We start from the raw sequence: 24936 nt of genomic DNA, 5'->3' as shown, positions 1-24936 counted from the left end.
GTCTTAAGATAGATTTCTTTTAACTTGGAATCTGTTCATTTTGAAGGCAGAAAATAACCATGACTCACTTTCTAGGGAAATGCAAAGGGAAGCATTTCCAGAATGAGGACAGTGAACCACTTATTCTCTTCCAATAAAGTGATCAAAACCTCAAAAGTGTATAAGGATGCAGCGCTGCAGAGGCTGGGTCAAATATGCTTCAAAGGTATTGGAACCATGGATGAGATTTAACTAAATACTTTCCACTTGGAAAAGTAGTGTGTTGAGCTAGAGATTGGTTCATCCTTTTAAAGAACTTTAGTAAGCATGGATTTTCAGTTCTGCATAAAAGTAACTTTTATTCTCCTATAGTAATTGTTTTCTTGGAGGTTTACTGTCTCAGTCAGCCTAGAAGGCCAGTCCTAGAAGCTTCTGGCCTCCATACAATCTAATCTAAACCTAGAATGTTTTCAGCCTTTTAGACTTGCTGTGGAATAACCTCACCTTCTCTTGTTATCAATTCTAGCTGGTTGATTCAACTCAGCTGTTTTGGCTCAAACTCCTCTCCAAGCTGACCTATTCAATCTGGCTTTTCTCTCGGTCTCTGATTGCTCTGCTTGGCTTCAAACTAACTCCAGCAATCTGCTCTGATTCTCTGACTCTTCCTTGTTCTCTTGCTCATTCTGTCATTCTCTGTGTCTAGCTTGATTTCTCTTCAATCTGTGTAAAACTCTCCTGGTAAACCTGCCTCCTCCCTCTCTGTGCTGCTCTCCTCTCCCTCTCAACTCTACTGCACTGTTATCCACGACCTCTATGGTATTCCCGCTCTGTCCTCTCTTCCTCCTGTACTATCTCTCTCCTTAGGAAGCTTACTCTTCTCATGCAATAGGCATGTCCTATCCTGTCTAATCTTTCTTTGATTCATCATTTTATTCTGCCACTCAATTAAACATCACTTTCAAACATGGGTACTTCCTTCTAAAACTAACTTTGTCTTCATTGTTTGGAATTAAAGATGAGTTCTTAAGTCATGTTTGTATTCCAGCCAGAGGGATTAAAGGTGTGTGCTTAGGGCTGAGCTGCACCCTAACTAGGAACAGGTTGAAATATCTTTTAACAGCTCTGCCTTGAGCTCCACCAAACTATGCTGCTAGTTTAACAATCTGATGTATTTCAGAGGACATTTGTTTGCCCTGTGCAACAGTTGATCTTGGCTGTCAGCTTGGCTGAATTAGGAAATATCTAGGACCATACTAAGAAGATGTCTTGCCATTAAAATGCTTGCCTCCCAAGGAAGAGGACCAGAATTTGGAATCCCAGAACACAAATGAATTCCCAGTGAGTATAGCAGCTTGACTGAATTCTAGTCTCAGAAAGAGGACACGTGGAAATCCCTAGGGCAAGCTGGCTAGTGGGACTGGCCATCTTAGTGAGTTATGGGTTGACTAAGAGACCTGCCTCCAAGCATCAAGTGGAAGAGCAATGGCAGAAAACTCCTGACCACCTTGTACATGCCGATGAGCCCTCTCCCTCATGCTAAGATGCTTACACACATGTACATCATACAAACACATGAAAACAAAAGGGACATAGAACCATGAATGACAAAACACAACCTCAGGTTGGAAAATATCCAGATAGGACTGTCCTGTTGGCTAGGGAGAGAAAGACCTGCTTTCATTGAGATCAGTTCTTTTAATGAGTAACCCAGATAAAAGGGGAGTCCAAGGAACAAGGCAGCCAAGAATCCTTATCCTCTTAGTGAAGAAATCTTCACTGCTCTTATGATGCTCTACTGACATCAGAGTTCCCCAACTTCTTTGAGTTTTGGACAAGGAGTAAGTAATTGCTTTCTTTGGAATAATTTCAGCACTAGATTGCATATGCAGCCAGGATCTTAGCTGGATTGATTGACTAACCAACTGGATGAAAAATGCCCTTTAGTAATAAAACACATGGAGTCTATCAGTTCAATTGCTCTACAGAAGCCCACCTAAAGTGTATTCTCATAGAGATAAAGGGCCATAAAAGTATGCCATTTTACCTACATTTGCTACCTCTCTGAAAGGGATATGTGAACATTGTTTGTATAACATGTCTACACTTATAAGTGAAACTGAGCAATCTGGTGTGCTCTTTGGAAAGATCTAAAGTATATGCTTATCCCCTAGACTGAACTCCGGGGGTATAGAAAAGCCTACTTTTCTATCAGGTATTTCCTGATGCTAACAGACATAAGCACATTTCAATTAACTTTTTGGTGTTTGTATTGTTCGAGAGCTTATTGGCTTGTATCCCATTATCAGTTGTTCCCAGGTTGTCTGTAAAGAAATAGGTGGATGGTTGTAACACCTTCAGTCCCCAACTACGTCATCATCTATACCTGCTATCGAATACTCTGGCTGTTTATTAAGGCTGAGTTTGTGCACAGGGGTAATTGCTTTTCCAGTGCCAATTCCACTCCAATACTCATATTGATTTTTATCTGAGGGCCTTATCAGTTTCTCAGTAGTTCCTGATCTAGGTGTTTACCATGAATGATGATGGTAGCTTGTTCAGCTCAGTCTTTTCATTCTTTCAGTCATTGCAAATTTTGTAGGCTGTGGTGACCAGTTGAGAAAGTTTCATGCCCACAGGTTCCTTGAGTAAAAACATGAATTACAATAAATTCAAAGTCACTCACACAGAACAAGAACACAAATATTAGATGCATTACTTTTCCTCAGTACAGCTCAACTCCCTACTAGTTCTTCAATATTTGCCTCAAAAGTGAGAGGAAGCCACATTTAAGACTTTACCAGTGGTTGGCATGGCTGAAATTGTCCCTGGACTGTGTAATGACCATGACACCCACAAGAAATATAGTTGCAAATCTGGCTTGACATCTTTCTTCTTTATCTCTCAAAGTCTCTTAATCCAAGAATGGGAAGGCACTGGGCACTCTGTTCAGGACCTTGCCGGAAATTCAAGGAATCTACTCTGGCTGGTTTAGATGTAGGCCTGGGAACCCCACAAAAAGTGAAACTGTGATAGATCAGTAGTATCCTATCACTCCAGGATCTTCTGCCAGATACACCCCAAGTAGCAATGGCCCTATTTCTGTAGGGTGAGGATCCTATGTTGGCTCCCTTGAAGGGTGTTAAATGGAGAGACTGTTTCAGTCTCACCAAGACATCAAGGCAGTCATCTGTCCTAATGTTCTAGCATCTCCTTTGACTGACAAAGCAGCAAAATTGAATACATCAAAAGAGGATAGAGGACCTACTGGGAGAAAAGAAAATGTAGAGGTTCAAAGTCATTGGTAATAGTCTTGACTCTGTTTCAAGATTTCTGTTGTCTCTCAGCAGGGATTTTAGCATTGATGTCTGGGACTTTGTTATGTAAATTTGACTTCTTCCTTAGAACAACTTGATTATGTACAACTTAGAAAACGGTGAACTTATAATGTTTCACAGACACATTTATGAGTTCTGTCAAAATAATTCTAACTGTAAAATAATATAGAAATCCAATAACCTATTATTGGTCACCTCTCCTTTTCATCTAGTGCATATTTAGGCTGCCTAGTAGAATAATAATATGCAATCTTTTCCTTAGTCCTAGGCTCATACTGATAATTAGGCCAGTTATCTAGAATTTCCCCTGAGGACTTCCTGATAGTACAGTTAACGTTGCCACAGCTAAAGAAATTGCAATAGTGACTTCCAAGTCACCCTGTCTTACTGTCAATCTTAGTTCAATTTATGTTCCATAGAATTTCAAGATTATCTGTTGTAAAACAAATGACCTAAGCCCAACATTTTCTGAGATAATTCAAACACAAAAGAATTAATAAAGGCTAGAGAGATATCTCAGTGATTAAGAAGACTTACTGCTCTTGCAGAGTTATCATTTAGTTCCTTACATACAAACACTCACAACTCACAACTATCTTTAACATCAGTTCCAGGGATCTGATGGTCTCTACTCACTTTCACAGGCTCCTGCATGCCCATGGTGAACATTCACATGCACACACACACACACACACACACACACACACACACACACACACAAAATTAGATCAGTAAATAATTAACAAAATAAATCTATAACAGTGAAGTAGTTAAACTTCTTTGGCTCCCAGGTGGTTTCACTTGCATACTGGCTAAAGAGCTCTCTGCATTCATGAACAACAGATACACATATGCCAGCTAATTTTGATATGCCTTGACTAGCACAATGGTTGGGCATTTCTAATCCTCCCCACAGCTAACATACATTCTCCCCTCCAACTTTCCTGTGTCAGGTTCCTAAGTCAACATTTCATCTCTGCTTCCGCAGAGCTTATCAGTGGAGTGGCCACTAGAGCCATTTTCCAGAATTACATGGCTGGTTGCTTTATTTCTGACAGCTCTTACATCTGATCTTTCTCCCTCTAAGTCATGGAGATTCTCTGTCTCTCTTCTCTCTCTTAGCCCCTCAACCACACAATCTAAAAGTCCTGCCTCCATCTCTCTGCCCAGCCATTGGCTGTACAGCAATTCTTTATTACGAGTTTAAGCCAGCTGAGGGCACAGACCCTCAGGTGTGGAAGCACAACTTTTGGGGTGCCAAAATAAGACAAAGCATTAGAACCAGTCCCTATCAGAAACCAGCCCTAGTTCTAAGAACAGCAACAACAACAACAACAACAAAAAAATTGATTCCTCATCCAAAACACATAACCCAAGCCTACACCTGTTGTCTCTCAGTAGGAGTTTTAGCATTGATACCTGGAACATTTGCTGTGTAAATTTGGCCTCTTCCTTGAAACAACCTTTCTTATAAAACAGGGAACCACTCTTCTGGAAGAGTACTTACACAAGATTTAAAAAGCAAGGTTTGACCTTCTCCAGTGGAGAAAGCATTTACCAGGGGCCATACTCTAGAACAGTGGTTCTCAATGTTCCTAATGATGTTAGCCCTTAATGCAGTTCCTCATGTTGTGGTGACTCGCTAACTATAAAATTATTTTGTTGCTATTTCATAACTGTAAGTTTGGTATGGTTTTATATTGTTCCGTAAATATTCGATATCCAAGAAATCTGATACAATAATCCCCAAAAGGCTCATGTTGTGACAGATTGAGAACCATTTCTCTAAAGACAGATAATTAAAATTTTTATTCTCCTTCTCACTAAAAAGAGCAGAATCAGCTTGTATTAGGTAAGAATTTCTATAGAATTAATGTGATTCCACTAGATATCCATAAAACATTCACTCATTTCTCTGGATTCACAGACTCATTGTGAGTGGCTTAACTTCTCCTAGCTCAGCTTGTCACGATTTTTTTCTACCCCCCCCCCCCCAATTTTTAGGGCAAGAGCCTGAGGGTCAGCCACCTAATAAGTACATAGATTAAAGTAACAAGTAGTGTTGAAGGCCAAGAATGGAGATTAAATCCACATACCCAAGGGAAAGACAGAGTTAAGGGGGTTTGGTGACCCCATATCTACTTGTAGTCTTCTCACGTCAGCTTCAGAGTACTGGCAAAAGCTTATGGTGTCTGTTGTGGAGGTCAACAAACAACTTTGTAAATGTTTCGAACGTCAGCACATAGAAGATTGAACTAATCAGGCTTGGTGGCAAGTGCCTTTTCCCACTGAGCCAACTCACCAACTCCAGACAAAATTTTAAGTAGAGAAAAAAATTGAGGCACGAAGTATGGGTAATTAAGCATCCCTGATCAAAGTATGGTCTGGTTAATAATTATGTCAGTCCTTGTTCTGTGTAGTTTTCCAAGCAAGTTACTATTGCTATCAGCACTCTAGAGAAAGCAGTCTGGTTTTCATAAGATGATCCCTTCTGGTACAGTTCTCAGCCTTAGCATCACAGATGAACTCCCTCACCGAGTGAAGATAATGTCCAGGGAGACTTTGCTGTGAACTCTGTCAGTGCCTCATCATTAAGGCCTCTTGTTCAGTCCTGTGATTCCTGGCATCCAAAGTGACTTAAAAAAGAGCCTGTATTTTACACCATTAGATGTTCCAATTCATGTGGAGTTAGCTGAAATATTCCTTTTCTTCTGGGTACGCTTTTGCATGTATAATCTAATGGTGAGATGGATGTAACATTCATTTCATATGAGCAAATGTGCTAGTGTGAGTGATACCATTTGTCTGATGGTCATCCACAGCAATGATAAAATCCCTTCTTGTCTTATCGAAGTGTATCTGCCCCAGTGAGTTCTCTCTTGTTTTGATACATTCCTGTTTCCAGCTTTTTCTATGGATCCCCATATAAACTTGATTCAGTTGGCATCCGCATACATTTCTGACCCTGCCTCCTCCTACATGCGGCTCACTCTCTACTCTGTCCAAAGCTATCTTCTGACTGCAGCCTTTGTCTTTCTCACCCACTCCCAAGCTACAGCCCTTGTTTATTGTTGACCTTTATGCTCAGGACTGCTTCCCACAAACATTCATAAACTTCCTTACTTCACTGCCTGAATATCTCATTCCCAGAAAGGTTTTCAAGTCCATAAAGGGGTTGGCTTTGTGTTTACATGTTACACTGTCAGCTTATTCAACAGTTTTATAGATATATACTTTTCTTCCTTGAAATTGATATTTTTTCTGAATATTGTTTTTAGTTATTATAAAACTATTTGTAGCAGTATATGTTGAATCATCATGCACGTTTAAAATTTTGCTGCATTTTTATTGCACCTTCTCACTGTGTGTGTGTGTGTAGGTGTGTGTGTAGGTGTGTGTGTGTGTGTGTGTGTGTGTTATGCACAAACATAGTACATGAATTAGTTTTCTCCTTCCCTGACTATCAAAGTCAAGTGTGAAGTCTTAGTGTCAGGCACCTCTATCTGTTGAACAATGTTGTCAACCCTGTTCTAACTTTTATTTTTATGTAAGTGAGCCAAATATGTGATCAGGGGTAATGCCATTAAGTTGATAATGAGTCCATTGAAACTGGATGAACATTACATGTTTGCCCAATATATACACATATACAATACACATATACACATTGAACAATCATAGGTATGTCAGGTTGACATTCTAAAAACCTGTCTTTATTCCTCATATAAGAACATCTAATTCTTAGAAGTCAACTTACAGCTATTCAAAGCATTAATACAACTGTTTGTCTTTGACTTTGAAATCAAACCTGATCCTTCTAATCTTTTCAAACAGTCCCATTCCCTGTGAATGAACATTCAAACATATGAGCCTATAGGGGTCATTCTCACTCAAGCACCATCTGTTTAGATGGAACTAAACAGAAGCTTCCAATTCAGACTCATCCCCTAGACCAACCAATGAGCCTTTAGCTTCTTTCTATCTACCCAAGGGCATGAGACTTATGGGTGACAATAACCATACAGTGAACTTTTATTTACAGAAAATATTTTAACCCTAGGCCCACACTGTTGTTAATGTGTATTGATACACTGGACTCACCCTTGGGATGCTAGCTCTAACATTCCTTTCATTTCCCTATATTCTCCAACCTGAAAGTGGAATAAAAGAAATATCTAGGATGCTGGCTCTGTAGTTCAGCTGGTAAAGTGCTTATGCAGCATGCCTGAGTTTGAGCCCCGACGTCACTAAGGCCATAGTGGCATCTGCCTATAATCCCAGCACTTGGCAGGTAGGATTAGAAGAATTGAGAATTAAAAGCCATCCTCAGTTTATAATGAGTTTGAGAAACTGAGCTACAAGAAACCCTATCTAAAAAAAAGAAGAAAAAGTAAAAAGAAAAAAATGAGGAAGAGGAAAGGGGGAGGGAAGGAGGAAGAGGAGAAAAAACAATAAATGGGCTATGCTGGTTTATATGACAAGAATATATATAGGGAATATATATATGTCACCATGGATAACATTTGGTGGTTTCTCAAGCTGTACCCATATCCTCACACCAGCAGTACTCAGTTCTTCTCAGGTGTGGCAATCGTAGAATCCCAGGAAACATCTTCTACTCGTTCTGATGGGCTCATGCTCCTCTGACCACATCAGTGAAGAGGCCATTATGGTCGTATCAGCCAAGTAGGATGAGATCTGTTTCATCCAACTCTCATGGTCAAAACAAAGGAAACTCTCTGTGGCAACTCACAGCAGTACTTTAGAGGCTGTGGTGCTTGTCTTGTTCAGGTTCAAAAATTACCAAATTAGCTTTCAAAGGAACATTTTTGCCATCTACATAGAAATACTGAAATTAAATATTTTCTATTCATTGTGACTAGACATGAACTAAATGAAAAATAAAGGCAATCAATAAGATACAAGCTATTTGACTTGTTGGAAAAGAAGGTCATGAGGCAATCTGCCAAGTTTCCTTTTGAAGTGATCACTCCCAGTTTTGAAAGTGATTACTGCTAAATAAGCCATTTTCTGCCTTGCCTAGGGGTGGAAATGCCCTTTTCCCTGAACTATAAATATGTTGAAGAGAAACTATGGTGCTGCAAAGCCTCATTTCCTGAAATGCTCTGTGTCCTTTCTCTCAACTCACTTCCTATTTCATTGTCAAACATAACTGTGTTTGCTCTTTCTTCACATTTTCTCACTGCCACGTTTTAGTGTGATTGTTAGAGGCATGAGAATGTTGCCTTTCTTGTGACTTTACCATTACTACAAGGAAAATTGATATTTGACAGATATTTGTTACCTATAAAAATTATGTTTAAATAACTGAGTAAGAATCCTAGAGTAGAATAACAGAGACAAAATTACCTTATAATGTCTTTAGGGAACTGAGATATGGTCATGGAGAAAAAAAAGACCAGAGAAGAACAAAATTATCAACCAACCAAACGCTTCAGAACTCCCAGGAACTAAAACACCAACCAGTGACTACCCTTGGAGAAATATATGGCTTGCATTGCATATGTAGCAGAGGATACAATTGTCTGGCATCAATGGGACAAGAAGGCTTAGGTCCAGTGAAGGTGTGTTTTCTCAGTGTAGGGAAATGTCAAGACAGTGAGATGGAGAGGTTGGTTGGGAGAGGGAGCACCTTCATGGAAACAAGTGGAGGGGGGATAAGAATGGGGGGAAAAGGAATACCATTTGAAATATAAATACAAAGAATATCCAATAAATTAAAAAATGCAGTTCTAATGATGAGCAGAGACTGGTAGATACAGAAGTTTGTTTTTGTCAGTGTAAGTGATATGAAGTAAGAGACACAGCTTAGAGCTGCTGCCAGTAGCACCCTGGGTTCTTTCCACAGATCTCTGTTCAGATGGAGCAAGAAGTCTTGACTTGGCAACCAAAAGTATGTCATGAAAAGTCATATAGAACAGGTTGGAGGATGTTAGAAAGAGGTGTTAACATAGACTTAAGTATGGGGGATAATAGAAACAGAGAGCCTCCAGAGCTCCAAGGTGGGATGAGTCATAAGACTGAGGCCTGGGGCTTCGCAAGGTGTTAGACTCCTCTGTCTCAGCTACCAGCTTTAGAAAACCGTTCCTGCATCTATATAGACAATGTTGGCGGCTCTCAAATTGCCTTTTAAAGAATTACTCAAAACCACCTTTATTTGCTTTTCACTATTTTTTCTCTATAATTTTGATGAGACTACAACGTTATACCTAAAATGTCTTAGATGAAAAACTCCAACACAAGGAGGAAAATTACACTGTATAAAAAGCAAGAAAGACATAGACTAACAGACTGAATATGTATAAACAGGACCCAGCATTTTGATGCATACAGAAAATTCACCTCAGTGACAAAGACTGACACTACCTCAGAGTAAAAGTTGGAAAAAATTTTCCAAGCAAATGGTCCCAAGAAACAAGTTAGAGTAGCCATTCTAGTACTGAGTAAAATCAACTTTCAACCAAAGGTTATCAAAAAGATAAGGGAGGACACTTTATACTCAGCAAAAGAAAAGTCTACCAAGATGAACTCTCAATTCTGAACATCTATGCTCCAAATACAAGGGCACTCACATTCATTTAAAAAAAATGTACTAAAGCTCAAAACACACATTGCACAACACACAATAATAGTGGAAGACTTCAACACCACACTCTCATCAATGGACTGATCATGGAAACAGAACAGATATCTATAGAACATTTCATCCTGAAACAATTGAATATACCTTCTTCTCAGCACCTCGTGGTACCTTCTTCAAAATTGCCCATATACTTGGTCACCAACCAGACCACCACAGACTAAGGCTGATTTTTTTTTTTTTTTTAATGTATGAGTACACTGTCACTGTCTTCAGAAGAGGGCATCAGATTCCATGACACATGATTGTGAGCTACCATGTGGTTGCTGTGAATTGACCTCAGGTCCTCTGGAAGAACAGTCAGTGATGTTAATCACTGAGCCATCTCTCCAGCCCAAGCCTGGTCTTTAATAACAACAAAAACAATAGAAAGCCCACATACACATAGAAGGTGCATAAACTCTACTCAGTGATAACTTGGTCAAGAAAAAAATTGAAGAATTTTTGGAATTTAAAAAAAGTGAAGGCACAGCATACTAAAACTTATAGGACACAATGAAAACAGTGCTAAGTTCATAAACACAATGAAAACAGTGCTAAATTCATAGTTCTGAGTACCTCCAAAAAGAAACTGGAGAGAACATGACTAGCAGCTTGTCAGCACATCTAAAAGCTCTAGAACAAAAAGAGGCAGATATACCCAAGAGAAGTAAACAGCAAGAAATAATCAAACTTAGAGCTGAAATCATCCAAATAAAAACAAAAAGAACTATACAAAGAATCAACAAAACCAGGAACTGATTCTTTGAGAAAATCAACAAGATGTATAATTCTTTAGCCAGACTAACCAGAGGGCACAGATAGTATCCAAATTAACAAAATCAGAAATGAAAAGGGAGATTTATGTTAAGGTGATACATAATTGGACAGGAGAGAGATGGGCAGGGAAAGGTCTAGGAAGGCAGAAGAGGAGGAGAGGAGGGAGAAATTTAAGGAGGAACAAAGATGGAGGTCAATGTCCATGTTTCTCTTGGTGTATCTCAAGCTTGATGAGTCTGTTATTTTCTTAAGCATTTCTATGAGTCTTTTATCTCATATACAAGTGTAGTTTGTTTCTTTGTCCATTTGTTGTAAGCTTATTGTGTAGAGGGTTTGTGGATTGAGAATTTAATATATAAACCAGCTTGAAAAGATACTGGGTTTTGGAGTCATGCTTTTGCCGGGCAGTTGAGGAAAGGAACCTGCAGGGTGGTCATATCCACCAGAGACAGAAGCAACAGGGGCTTCAGAATGACCCGTGCCAGAGTTCATAGATGTGGTATAAGGCCGCCAAGTTAGAGATCCCAGCATTGCAGATGGACAAGCGGGGAACCGGTAGCCAGAGTTCCAAACTAAAAGAGAGACAGCTGAGAGAGAGCAGTGTTGGGACAAAAATTGTGTGCTCAGCTCTGCACTGGAGCAGCTTCCCTGGAGGGAGACCACAGGACCAATAAAACTTAAGCCATCATTTTAATATTTACTGCAACAGATAATTCCTTATCCAGACTAATTAGAGGGCACAGATAGTATCCAAATTAACAAAATTAGAAATGAAAAGGGAGATATAACAACAGAAACTGAGGAAATTCAACAAATTATCAGATCTTACTACAAAAGACTATAATCAACAAAACTGAAGAATGTGGATAAAATGGACAATCTTCTAGATGGACACCAGGCACCAAAGTTAAATCATGATCAGAGAAACCATCTAAACCATCAAAGCAGTCATTAAAAGTCTCCCAACCAAAAGGAGCCCAGGGCCAGATAGGTTTAGTGCACAATTCTATCAGCCCTTTAAAAAAGACTTAATACCAATATTCAAACTTTTTCACAGGATAGAAACAGAAGGAACACTACCCAATTTGTTCTTTGAAGCCACAATTATGCTTATACCTAAGCCATAGAAAAACACAATATATGGAAATCCGTCAAGGTGATCCACTATATAAACAAACTCAAAGAAAAAAACACATGATTATCTCACTAGATGGGGAGAAAGCATTTGACAAAATTCAACACCCCTTCATGTTAAAAGTCCTGAAAAAAACCATGAACTTCAGGCTCCTACCTAAATATTGTAAAAGCAATATACAGCAAACCAGTAGCCAACATCAAACTAAGCAGTGAGAAAATTGAAACAATCCCACTGAAATAAGGGACTAGACAAGGCTGACCACTCTCTCCCTGCCTGTTCAATAAAGTACTGGAAGTCCCAGCCAGAGCAATTAGACAATAAAAAGAGGTCACAGGGATACAGATTGAAAAGGAAGAAGTCAAAATATCCCTATTTGTAGCTGATATGATAAAAAGTGTAAAACCTTCTGTTTCGAAGGAAGGTAGAGTATGTCTTTTAATGCAAATAAAGTTTTTCTTTTTTTATAAGTATGCTAAAAATATTGCTTGCTTACAGCTGGGAAAGGAGAAAGGCCATGCCAAATGTCATATATACTGAGACCTTAAGCATGACTTGATGCTGTGTTAGCACTCCTCTTTAAATCATCTCTACGTAAAGGAAACATCACCTGTGTTGGAATTATTGACTCTTTGGTTAATGAGCTTTAACCTCTAAAGAAAAATGACCATCTCCTTTCTGACATTGGTTAGTGTTCTGTGTTTTGATATTCCAACCCAGCTACGTTTACTGTCTGTGTTTGCAGTTGACCAAGGGATAGATATATCATGTCAGGTGTTATTACCTGATTATTCATTTCATTTGAACTTTTAATCTGAAATGAACTATAATCCAGAAATTGAGGGTACAATTGTCCTCCAGATCTTGAAACTGGAAGACACAGGCTTTTGATCCATATCTTGAGGAATAGTGGCCATAAAAAGCTAGGAATGGTGGTACACACCTTTCATTCATGGAGACAAAGTTAGCAGATCTCAGAGTTCAAGGGTAACCTTGGAAAGTGAAAGTACTAGGTGAAAAACATAAGTCCAAGCATGCTGGTGGTATATGTCTTTAATTCCAGCATTCAGGAGAAATGGCCATGGAGATCTACAGAGCAAGTTCTAGAACAGCCAAGCTTCGGAAGTGGAAAAATTGGAAAACAGAAAGGTAGTGATAATGTAATAGAACAAGTGGGCCCTGCTCCAGCTCCTGCAAGCAACAGAACTCACAAGCTTCATCCATGTGGCTCTGCCTTTAAAGTCAAGAATAGAAGGACTACAAGGAGAATTGATGCTGGTTAGCTGGAGATAAGAAATTGCTGGGGTTTAGGAAATCGCCATTCAAACCGTACACACACATCTCAATTAAGCAAGGATAGTTTATTAAACACACAGCATAATACTGGACATCCATGTCCACAAGAAGGAAAACCCTAATTGTGGCACTGGTTTGCTCTTAGTGTAGACATTTTACAGGAATAACCAGGATCAAAAATATAAAGAGCAAGGAGGGGAGCAGTTGACTTACTAGACAAAGTATTATCAGCTAATTGGCTGATTATTCCTGAGTAAGGTAAGATGGTTGGCGGATGGGTAGTGAACAAGGGAATTTCAGAACATTGAGATAACAGAGCATGAGTATTATAACCATCACTTTTTTTAGCTTATTAGTAGCATTCTTCAGTGTCACCCACAAAAACCACAGTGAGTTCATACGTAGGTGTGGGAAGGGCTGCCCATTATTCAGCTCTGACTCAAGCTGTTTTAGACATAACAGTCTATATTGACTGACCTTTGATTTGATGGGTCCTATGTAAAGCTTTGCAAAATTTTTTGAGATTATCAAACCTCATATAGAACATTCAGAACATACAGAACTAAACAGAGTATGTGGTCAGCATGTTCTTGAGCCAACTCACTTCTCAGTGTCAGTGACTGGCAGACATGTTACAGCAGCATGCAGTTGCTGGCAGGCATGGAACAAAATGGATGTATCTATTCTGGATGGGGAGATCAAACCATAACTGAAATTAGCACTGATTAAGAGATCAGCATCACTGATGTGAAATCTTCTGGAAAGAGCACGAAGAAGCTGTGTTCCAGAAATAGCCAAGGTTGTATTTTGTGCTTCAGATAGACTTTTTAATATGTAAGAATCACCCAGATTGGTACTGTATTTGATGGCATGAAGGGGTCATGGCCAGCAGCTAAGGCCTGGCTGGCACTGTGAGAGGACAGGGAAGCCCACTGATGAAGGTGCAGCCTCAGTTGCAATTGATTGCCTAGGACTGATGGAGTTATGCAAAGAAGTTGACACTTGGACCCATGAAGGTAGATTATGAGAGACTATTCATGAAGTCTAGTTGCAGCACACTGCAACCCCAGCACACTGGAGATACCAGTACCATGGGATAGCCACTAAAACCAGCAGCATCAATGGAGTCAACCAAATCTTGGAGTGCTACAGAGGAAATTGGAGAAGTGACCCAAGTACTTTGGAGGAGCCCAGATCAGGTGTGGATCTCAGACATTGGAACAAGAAACTGTAATGTTCAAGTTGATTGAAGACCCCAAGATTTCCAAGATGCCAGAGCTATGGGATACCTGTTGAGGAAAGCTGATAACAGGGAGTGGATTCATCCAAAAAGCAAGAATTGTGTCATAGTCAACAAAGCATAAAAATGTTGGAGATCTGAAGGAATGTTTAATATTTTCTACTATAAGCATTTGACAACAAAGGTGGAGATGCAGAATTGGGAGTTTTCCCAGCTGGCTTTTGGCTTTTGCTTTGGGGATTACAGGTAAGTGGCTAGATAAACATCAGAAGAGACCTTGAACTTTTAACATTGTTGAGACCTGTAATAGACTATGGGGACTTTTGAAGTTGGACTAGAGTTTTAGCATTATACTATGGATAGGTATGGCCCTGTAGACTCATGTATTTGAACAAGCCTATGGGGGAAAGGGAGTGGCTTGTGGTGGTTTGAAAATGTGTGGCTCAGGGAGTGGTGCTATTAAGAGGTATGGTCTTGTTGGAAGATGAAAATATAGAACTCTCTGCTTCTCCAACACCATGTCTGCCTGTATTGTGCCATGCTTCTTGCCATGATGATAGTGGACTGAATCCCTGAAAGGGCAAACCAGACCCAATTAAATATTACCTTTTATAAGATTTGTCTTGGTCATGGTCTTTCTTCACAGCAATGAAAACCCTAACTAAGTCACAGCCCTGGACTCATATCTGCATGATGGAGGGTACTCTGTGCAGCTAGGTATGCGATATTCCTGTGCTGGAGTTTAGGTAATGTAATAGATGGCCTATGTTAGAGAAATGCAAGAGAGGCTAGAGAAGTGCTTGGGCTGGCTTATGTTATATTGTGCAGAACGAATGGACAAGGCTGGAAGATACCTGCTTGTAATATAGTCAAGTGAATGCTGGCTTGCCCCACAGTAGTGTTCTCAACTTACGGACTATCAACAGAACCAACACCTGGGATCTGATGAAAACTGGAATCCAGCAAACTCCACTCATAACCATGATCCTTTGCTGAAGTCCTGGCCTTGATGGGAGAGGAGATATTCTAAAAGGAGACATGTGTGCTTTCCTTTAAGTTACCAAGCTACTGAAACAATAAACCACAGAGAATTCAAATTTCTCCAGGAACTTCATGCTGTGTAGGTCAGAAGAAAGCTAAAGGCTTGTCATCACCACAGGAGGAACAGGAGTCTGAAAGCTTTTCTCACAGTTCAGTGAAAATGCACACACCACCTGATTTTATCGTGCCCTTTCCCTAAAGTTGTAACACTGCCACAAAGCAGAGACATGAGGAGCCTTTGCTAATTTTGCTCATTATCAATGATGTCAGTTGATGTTTACCATTTATATCTCCTGATTGCAAAATCTTGAAATCTATGTGTTTGGCATGAGTCTGAGAGTTCTCTCACAGACCCAGATCAGAAATAAACTTTGGGATTGAAAACCAGAGATCTCTTCTTTTTTCTTTTTGTTACTGTTTTGTAAAATTTCATTTAGCCTTTGAGAATTTCATATATATATATATATAGCATCTGTTGCTCAAAGGCCTCTCTTATTTCAAATGCATCCCACAAATCTCTGACTGTGTCTCCCTCCTAATGTCATCAGCATCATTTCCAAGTCCTCCAGCTCCTGCTCTTGCTGTTCTTTTAAAATAAGCCACTGGGTCTCATACATACTGCCTACATATGCTTGGATATAAATGAATCCACTGGGCCATGGACAACCTCCCCAGGTCAAGGGTCCTGGAGAGAACTGACTCTCCCTCTCATCAGCTATGAACTACCAATAACTCTATTAGAGAGTACAGCCTTAGGAGTCCATCTGTCAAATGATCCATTGTCATAGACCTGCTTTCTATGTGAATTTTTTGTTGCATACTGTTTTGAAAATCAATGTCCTTGTACATGGATCTTCAAAGAACTTTGATTAATACTATAAAGGATGTTTATAAAAACAATTTGGAAGATAAAAGAGGACAATGGAGAAATAAGCAATCTCTGTGTGTCTCTGTCTCTCTACCAATGAGTAGCATCCCCAAAGCTTCTATGGAGAAACTATGATCAAAAAATAAAATATAAAACATTTTCACACTTTAAATTAGACATCCAAATGACTTTTATGTAAGTATAAATAAACACAAATGGTACAGCTTTAAGAAAAATAATATATATTATTTAATTAGTTTTATATTTCAAATACATATTTAATTGGTTATATATACATATAATTATATATAATATACATATATTAGAAATATAATTATTTCTCACCTGACAGATGAGTGTTAAACTACTCACACTCAAAGGCTAACCATGATTATTCCATGCTGAGAAAAATAGAAAAGGTTAGGGTTAGGTGGGTTTCCAAAAGATAGTAAACAGCAAAAAAAAAAAAAAAAAAAAAAAGATGCCTGTACACAATAACTTTACTTACGCACATTTTCACAGGATATACCAAGTCTAAATAGGCATGTGTGCCATGCCTTCCCTTCAACTCTCAGATGAATGTCTGCTTCAGACTGTGTCATAGTCACCGTCATTGTGTTCTTTACCCCTGGTTCTGCAAAATGGGGAATCACAGGAGTCTGTTCTCTATTTAAACAGAACCCCAAAGAAAAGATATAAAGACTTCTGTCTTATGCCCACCAAAGGCCCAGCAGTTCTTCCAGGCACAGAAGTATATTCACACTAATCCTTCCTTAAACACCCCTGTACTGGATGGTTTTGTGTCAACTTGACACAAGCTGGAGTTATCACAGAGAAAGGAAACTCTCTTGAGGAAATGCCTCCATGACCGGCTGTAAGGCATTTTCTCAACTAGAGCTCAAGTGGGGAGGGCCCAGGCCATTGTGGGTGGTGCCATCCCTATGCTGGTAGACCTGGGTTCTATAAGAAAGCAGGCTGAGCAAGTCAAAGGAAGCAAGCCAGTAAGCAACATCCCTCCATGTCCTCTGCATTAGCTTTTGCTTCCCAAACTGCTTGGATTCCAGTCCTGACTTCCTTTGGTGATAAATAGCAATGTGTAAATGTAAGCTGAATAAACCCTTTGCTCTCCAACTTGCTTCTTAGTCATGATATTTTGTGCAGAAATAGAAACCTTGACTAAGACAACCACTAAAGAAAACCAAATCAAGCCGAAATAAAACAGAAATACATTTCTCATCAGAATTAGAGGAAGATAAGCAAACAGTAGTAGCTAGAAAAGACAAGAGTCTGATAGATGTCTCAGAGGGAAGAAAAGCCCAACAGTCTGACTTTAATTACAGGAACTCACAGAAAACCTGTAACATCAACACTTATACAAGATAGGAGGCAGAGACAAAAGAAACATCTGAATTCCAATTGCCAGCTAGCCTGGATTTGAGTCATTTCTTTTGGTCCAAATTATCCCCAACTGCTCTACAGTGGTAATGGTAAACATAGTGGATTTAGCAAAACTGGTCAAATGCTATCACCAAAAAGAGTTTCCAGTTGAGTGAGACTGTCTGAAGAAAATAAAAATAAATCAAATAAAGGGCAGAGGGGTTAAGAACAGTCATATGACATCAACACTGGACCTTCACAGTCATTATTGTGTGAACATGCATCCTAATGAAGGCAGAGGGGCAATATACCGGCAAGAAAAAGGACCAGCAAGATAGGAAGAGGAGAGATTAAGGAAAGTATTAGAGAGCAAATACAAGCAAGGTACCTTGGTGTGTATGTGTGTGTATGAGTGTGTATGTAAGAAAATGTCATCAACAAATCCATTATTTTTTGTGATAATTAAAGTTTAAAAAAAAGAAAATGTTAATCTGAAGATGTGAAGTACAGACAGTTTGACTTCACATTTTTGACACTCTAATCAATCTATGGTGACAGATATTCTTGTCAGTTCCTTCCAAACTAAAGAGTATGGTGGTGTTATAAAGAAGTTTGGGACCTTTAATCTCAAGTACTGTAAGTGAGGAAGCACCTTAGCCTCTGGGAATGGAGCTAATTTTACTGAGTATTTTTGATATCAAGAACTAGCCTACATCAATACCCATATTTGTGAGTTTCAAATGTGCCTTTTAATATCATAAGAGTTTTTCCTTATTTATATGCTCTAATTATATTAAATCAATATGTGCTAATTACATTAAATGAGATTCATTATGATATTTCTATATATGCATATAAATTACTTTGGAAACAGTATATAAATACAAGGACAGTCAAAAGATCAGAAACATGAAGCTCTTTATTCTAGTGTCTGATTCACATTTTCCCCTCAGAGAGATCAAAACCATTGACTCAACTGATACAGCTAAGGTTGTAGCTGGATATAGTGTAACACACCTATAATCCCAGCACTTGGTAGTTAAAGTTAACGAGAAAAGAAATTCAGGGCCAGCCTCAGCTATGTAGTGATCCGAGGACCAACCTGAGCTACATAACACCCGGTATGAATGAATGAATGAATGAATGAATGAATGAATGAATGAATGAATGAATAAATAAATAAATAAATAAATAAAGTTTTAAAAAGAAGAAGAAAAAACAAGAAAAGGTTTTTTATAGAAGCTTTGGGGATGCTACTCATTGGTAGAGAGACAGAGACACACAGAGATTGCTTATAGAGATGACATTCTCTCTCTCTCTCTCTCTCTCTCTCTCTCTCTTGTTTTGTTTTGTAAGCTCAAAGAGTGTTTTATTCTGCATATGTCCAGCATGCTGAGTTCTCTCCATTACCAAGATAATGATACTGCCATTCGCTTTTCTAGGAGATATTTCAAATAAGGATGCTTGAAAACATTTCAAGACAAACAAGCAAAGCAGAGCTATGCTTGCTTGGGAGCCACATTGTTCTGATCTTTGAGTGTTACATTCTCAATGCTGCTCTTCCCTCTTCCATCCCTAAACCTAAATAGTATACCTCATGAAACTATCCCATAGCTTCATTTAAAGAAACCAAATTCTTAGCCTGGCAATGGTGGCACCCACTTTTAAGCCCTTAATTCCTGCTCTTGGGAGACAGAGGCAGGCAGATGTCTGTAAATTTGAGGCTGGCCTAGTTTATAGAGTGAGTTCCAAGAGGGACAGGGTTACACAGAGAAACCCTGTCTCAAAAAACAACCCAAGAATTCTTTTTTAAAAAAAGGATTGCCTACATTTATTTATTGTATGTATTTCTCTGTGTTATGTTTTAAGATATGAGAAATTCACAATTTTAAATAATATATGTATACATGTATTTTTATATAGCTAAGACACTAATAGAACTCTCTCAAGAAACTCAGCCCCCACTTCCTGCTCATCTCTTCTCCTCCTCTCTTTGTTAAGTCTAACCCTAACCCTGAAACATCTACTGTCTCTTAATAAATTTAATACTTAACGAACTGACTAGCTGCTTCACTCTGAATTGTCTTGAAATTCTTTTTCGTGACTATCCTCAAGGGCTAGCTTTGCCTTCCTGGAGGTCCCTAGGAAGTCTTTGGGCTGCAGGAGGCAGACCTTGTCTATCTCCCAGCTGCTTCTACTGACAGTGTGTCCCCCATTCATTCCCATTCATCTTTATTGTCCTTCCACCCCTTTCCCATTCCCTGACCATAGTCCCTAATGTTTCTTTTACTACTTTTGTGACCTTATAATAGAGCTCTGTCAACTCTGACCTGCTCTTCAACTGACACCTATTCTCCCACATTCAAAGGATATGGGAAAAAACAGCCCGTTTTCTTACTGCCTCTTTTCTTTTAGCTCTCTGTCCTACCCTTCTCTTTGTCTCCTGAACTTCTTGGGAATATCACAGAAGAAAATAGCAAAGAAACAAATAGATCTGAATCAAAGTTGCTCTGGAAGAGAAAGAGCAAGAATCAAGAGTCAAAGTATAGCAGTATGCAGCATTCAATGGGGCCACAAATTCTAGTGGCCCACAAGCAAAGTGTGCCCTGGGGGCAGCCTGCATTCTCAAAAGAGGAGCCAGGAGTCTTGTGAAAGAGGTGGAATAAAGGCTTTTCAGGCTCTTGGGGTCTCTTGGAGACTGGGATGTTACTCTGGCACAGTTATTGTTAAAGCTGAGTTCTTCAAAGTGTTTACTCAAATAGGCCAGCTAAGGACACCAATCCACCTGCTCCAGGGAACACTTGTTTTAAAGATCCTAGTTTGAGAAAGGCTAGTAATTACTTTCTAGATTTCCAACAAAGAGTAACATTTTTAACAAATGCTATTTTTATGGGGTTTTTTGTTGTTGTTGTTTTATTTTTTGCTTTTACTGTTTGCAGCCTTATATAAAATACTAGTGATGGTTTAAGACATTTAACAAAAACTATAGTTTAATTTCATTAAAATAAAAACAACAATTCACAGTAAGTAAAAGTGTTTGTTATTTGGTCTGAAACTTAGCAAGCTCTGGTCCTGGACAAAGTGTGCTGAGATGGATTTTTGAGAGAAAGTGGCTATCCTTTACAGCACAATGTCCAATTTCCTGTGTTTGTACCAAGGGCATTTTTTTTTCTTTTTCTTTTTTATATGGGATCTCATTTTGATGTGTTTAATATTGATGAGTTTGACCTCCTGGGAGTTATAATACATGCACCCTTTTTAAATACAAATGTTGTCTAATTTATATGGTAAACACATAGAATTTCGGAGATTAGCATTTTAATCAGTTTTAATCTCAGTATTTTCAGCATCCCTACCTCTCTTTTCTTTGTATAGAAAGGTCTTACAAACCGACTTTGAAAATGACAGTTCATGTCCTGTTCTTGGAGAAGATTGTGTATCAGGCACAGAGCCTAGGGACAGACCTTTCCCTAAGTGGCATGCTCACAAAACTTAGAGTGTGCGAAGAGATCAAGTATTTCAAAGACAGAACAGTCCATCCATTCAACAAGTATTCGAACTGGAGCCATGCAGAAATAGGCTCTCTCTCTCTCTCTCTCTCTCTCTCTCTCTCTCTCTCTCTCTCTCTCTCTCTCTCTCTCTCTCTCTCTCTCTCTCTCTCTCTCTCTCTCTCTCTCTCTCTCCTGTGTGTGTGTGTGTGTGTGTGTGTGTGTGTGTGTGTGTGTTCCTGATGTTATGGTACTTCTGAACTGGAATTGGGCTTTGATTATCCTCTTGTGTTTTTGTTTTGATTGGTTGTTTTTTTTTTTTTTTCTTTGCAAGTCTGCAAGCTTTGAAGTATTATAAAAATGTTCCAACATACCAGTTCTTGAAAAGAGGGCAACATATTTTATTTTCAAAGTGGAGATTAAGGTCCCAGAAAGATTCGAAGTTCGATCTAGTCTGAGCTACATAAAGATAGCTCTTGCTGCCCCCTCCCCCACCCCCAATTATGAAGTCCTAGAGATAGACAATTTTCTTTCCTATTGGGTTGCAGGAGGAGCCAAAGGGGGCATTGAGGGGGTGGCGGCGGTGGGCGGGGAGCCAGGCTAAGACTGAGTCCTGTGCAGCCATTGGTGGGGAGTGCGCGCTGAACTGAGCATGTTCGCGCCCGCCAGCCAGGGCCGCAGCCACAGCCGCAGGGACGGCAGCCGGGAGAGCCACCGCGCATTATGCAAAGCGGCAGCAGATGTGAGCGGGGCCAGCTGGGCGCTCCTCGGCCTCCCTTCCCAACGGCCGGCCCAGCTGCCTGAATTGTCCCGGACACTTCCCTGGCCCTCTCCAGGGCCGAAATGGCCTGAGTATCCCAAGGCGCGGCGGCGCAGCAGTGAGGTTCAAACATGGGGAATCAGGATGGGAAGCTGAAGAGAAGCGCAGGTGATGCCTCTCACGAAGGCGGCGGCGGAGCCGAGGATGCCGCGGGGCCCAGGGATGCGGAAACCACAAAGAAGGCGAGCGGGAGCAAAAAGGCGCTCGGCAAGCACGGCAAGGGGGGAGGGGTCAGCGGGGAGACCAGCAAGAAGAAGAGCAAGTCGGATTCTAGAGCCTCGGTGTTTTCCAACCTGCGGATCAGAAAGAACCTGACCAAGGGAAAAGGTGCCGGCGACTCGCGGGAGGATGTGCTGGACTCGCAGGCCCTACCGATCGGGGAGCTGGACAGCGCTCACTCTATAGTCACCAAGACCCCAGACCTCAGCATTTCTGCTGAGGAGGCCGGCCTATCCGATACCGAGTGTGCTGACCCTTTTGAGGTGATCCATCCAGGTGGTTCTAGGCCTGCCGAGGCTGGGGTAGGGATCCAGGCTACCGCGGAGGATTTGGAAACTGCTGCTGGAGCGCAAGATGGACAAAGGACCAGTTCTGGCTCGGACACGGACATCTACAGCTTCCACTCGGCTACGGAGCAGGAGGATTTGCTATCAGACATCCAGCAGGCAATTCGCCTGCAGCAGCAACAGCAGCAGCAGAAGCTGCAGCTCCAGGATTCCGAGGAGCCTGCAGCGCCCCCCACTGCCATCTCCCCTCAGCCTGGGGCCTTTCTGGGCCTGGACCAGTTCTTGTTGGGACCTAGCAGCGAGGCTAAAAAGGACACGGTCCAGGCACTACCGGTGCGATCTGAGTTGCCCGAGACCACCAAGTCTCCGGTGCCTGAGCATCCTCCGTCCTCCGGAAGCCACTTGGTCTCTGAGACACCCGGCTATGCGACCGCCCAATCCGCAGTCACAGACTCACTCTCATCACCAGCCTTCACCTTTCCTGAGGCTGGGCCAGGGGAGGGCGCCGCTGGAGTCACGGTGGCTGAAACTGGGGACACAGATGAGGAGTGCGAGGAGGATGCTTTTGAGGATGCCCCCCGGGGCTCTCCAGGGGAGGAATGGGCCCCAGAGGTGGAAGAAGCCTCACAGGGGCTGGAGGAAGAATCAGAGGAGGGGATACGAGGACCCATTATCCCTGCGGTCGCTTCTTTGCCTGGCAGCCCTGCGCCCAGCCCACGTTGCTTCAAACCTTACCCACTCATCACCCCCTGTTACATCAAGACCACCACTAGGCAGCTCAGCTCGCCCAATCACTCCCCGTCCCAGTCCCCCAACCAGAGTCCTAGGATCAAGAAGCGACCGGACCCTTCTGTTAGCCGGAGCCCCAGAACTGCCTTGGCCTCTGCTGCGGCTCCGGCAAAGAAACACCGGTTGGAGGGTGGCCTCACAGGCGGCCTCAGTCGCTCAGCTGACTGGACCGAGGAACTAGGTGTCCGTACGCCTGGGGCAGGAGGCTCCGTGCACCTGCTGGGACACGGGGCTACTGCGGATGACAGTGGTGGCGGGTCCCCTGTGCTGGCCGCCAAGGTACCTGGGGCTCCAGCGACAGCTGATGGCTTTCAGAATGTGTTCACAGGTGAGCGCGACTGCCACGTATCTCCTGGTGGCAGGTTGCCTGCCAATCAGGTCCTTCCTCTATCACGCCGCCCCCTCTACGTTCTCAAAGGCCCAGGCCTGCTATTTGGAGATCTTTATGCCGCCAGGCCAGGCATGTCTCCTTAGTTAAAAGTCTTGGGTGTGCTTAATTCTTTATTTTCTTCAGTATAATGATGGGGGAAATGTAGTTGTCTATCCAAAGCCATCTAAAGAAAGGACTGTTGTGTTCACCACCACCCCCCACTTTCCTCTAAGAATATTAACCCCTTTTGTGTCTTGTTACCTCTGTCATCCTTCATGTTATTCCTTTTCTTTCTATATTTTCAAAGTTTTAAAAGATTAAAACTGTGCATAGACCTTCCCAAGGATCTGTATTGCAGGTACACGTTTATTCTAGTACATTCTAAAGGTTATGCCTGACCTCCTCGAAGATAGTTTCTATCATGTAGTGGTCTGGGTACCATACAGGTAATTTGCAAAGTTAAGTGATTACTCCTTTTTGTTGATGCAAGCAAGTATGATATATGCTCTTAGAAAATGAATAAATAATAGACCATTAGTAATGTGTTATTTATTTATGATTCTATGGATTAAAACTAGGGCCTTTTGCTTGCTAGGCAGGTACTGTACTACTGAGCTGTCCTCAGATTTTTGAGATGTTTCTTGTTCTGATAAAGGGTTTCACTAAGCTGCCTAGGCAACCGTTAAACTTAACCTGCTGATGTCCCGTGAGTCAGTGAGAGGAAACTGAGATGTGGAAATATTGAAGATGGGAAACTGAAAGCCCAGGACTCCCACTGTTACTGTCTTAGGTGACTAGACTTGTGATAGGCACCGTCTGTGTGATAGACCTCAGAGCCAGCATCAGCTTCCTGGACTAAAACTCAGTCTGTTTATTTTTTCTTATAGCTCCAAAGCATCTCTTGAGGAGGTCACTGCCAATGTCAGTTGGTTTTCTGTTTAACATGTTATTTTTAAAGAAGCGATGTTCACATATAAAGAGCAAAGAAGAAAATGGCAGCATTCAAATCTGATGGATTTCAGAGAAGTCGATGAAAAGTTAAAATTTTTAAATGCAATTTAAAATCTGTTATGCAGTTATTATAATAAACAGCTTATCATGTAGATGTGTAGCAAGTGCCTGCAATCTCAGCACTAAAGAGGCAGGGATAGGAGGTTGGGCGGATGGGTTCTTGCTTGGATTGAAGCTGTTGTAACTACTTTTCTTATGTACATTTATTTCATTATTTTTCAGTGTGTGTTTGCTTTGCATGCATCTGTGTCTATGTGCTAT

At 40.9% G+C, this 24936-nt stretch overlaps 1 protein-coding gene across 1 annotated transcript in view; it reads left to right on the top strand.

Annotated features, from left to right (window-relative positions):
• Positions 1-22070: 22070 nt before the first annotated feature.
• Positions 22071-24936, top strand: part of FMN2 (formin 2) — a gene marked incomplete at both ends in the record, with an annotated part of 296886 nt that continues 294020 nt past the window's right edge. Inside the window, one exon of the mRNA XM_080929057.1 lies at positions 22071-23622. Within this exon, the coding sequence (XP_080785183.1) occupies positions 22071-23622 (1552 nt within the window). The remainder of the gene's footprint in view (positions 23623-24936) is intronic.

Source organism: Micromys minutus, assembly GCF_963924665.1.
Source record: "Micromys minutus genome assembly, chromosome: 1".
Taxonomy (NCBI): Eukaryota; Metazoa; Chordata; class Mammalia; order Rodentia; family Muridae; genus Micromys; species Micromys minutus.
Note: the sequence above shows the minus strand (reverse complement) of the source record. Positions and strands in the feature narration are given on the sequence as shown.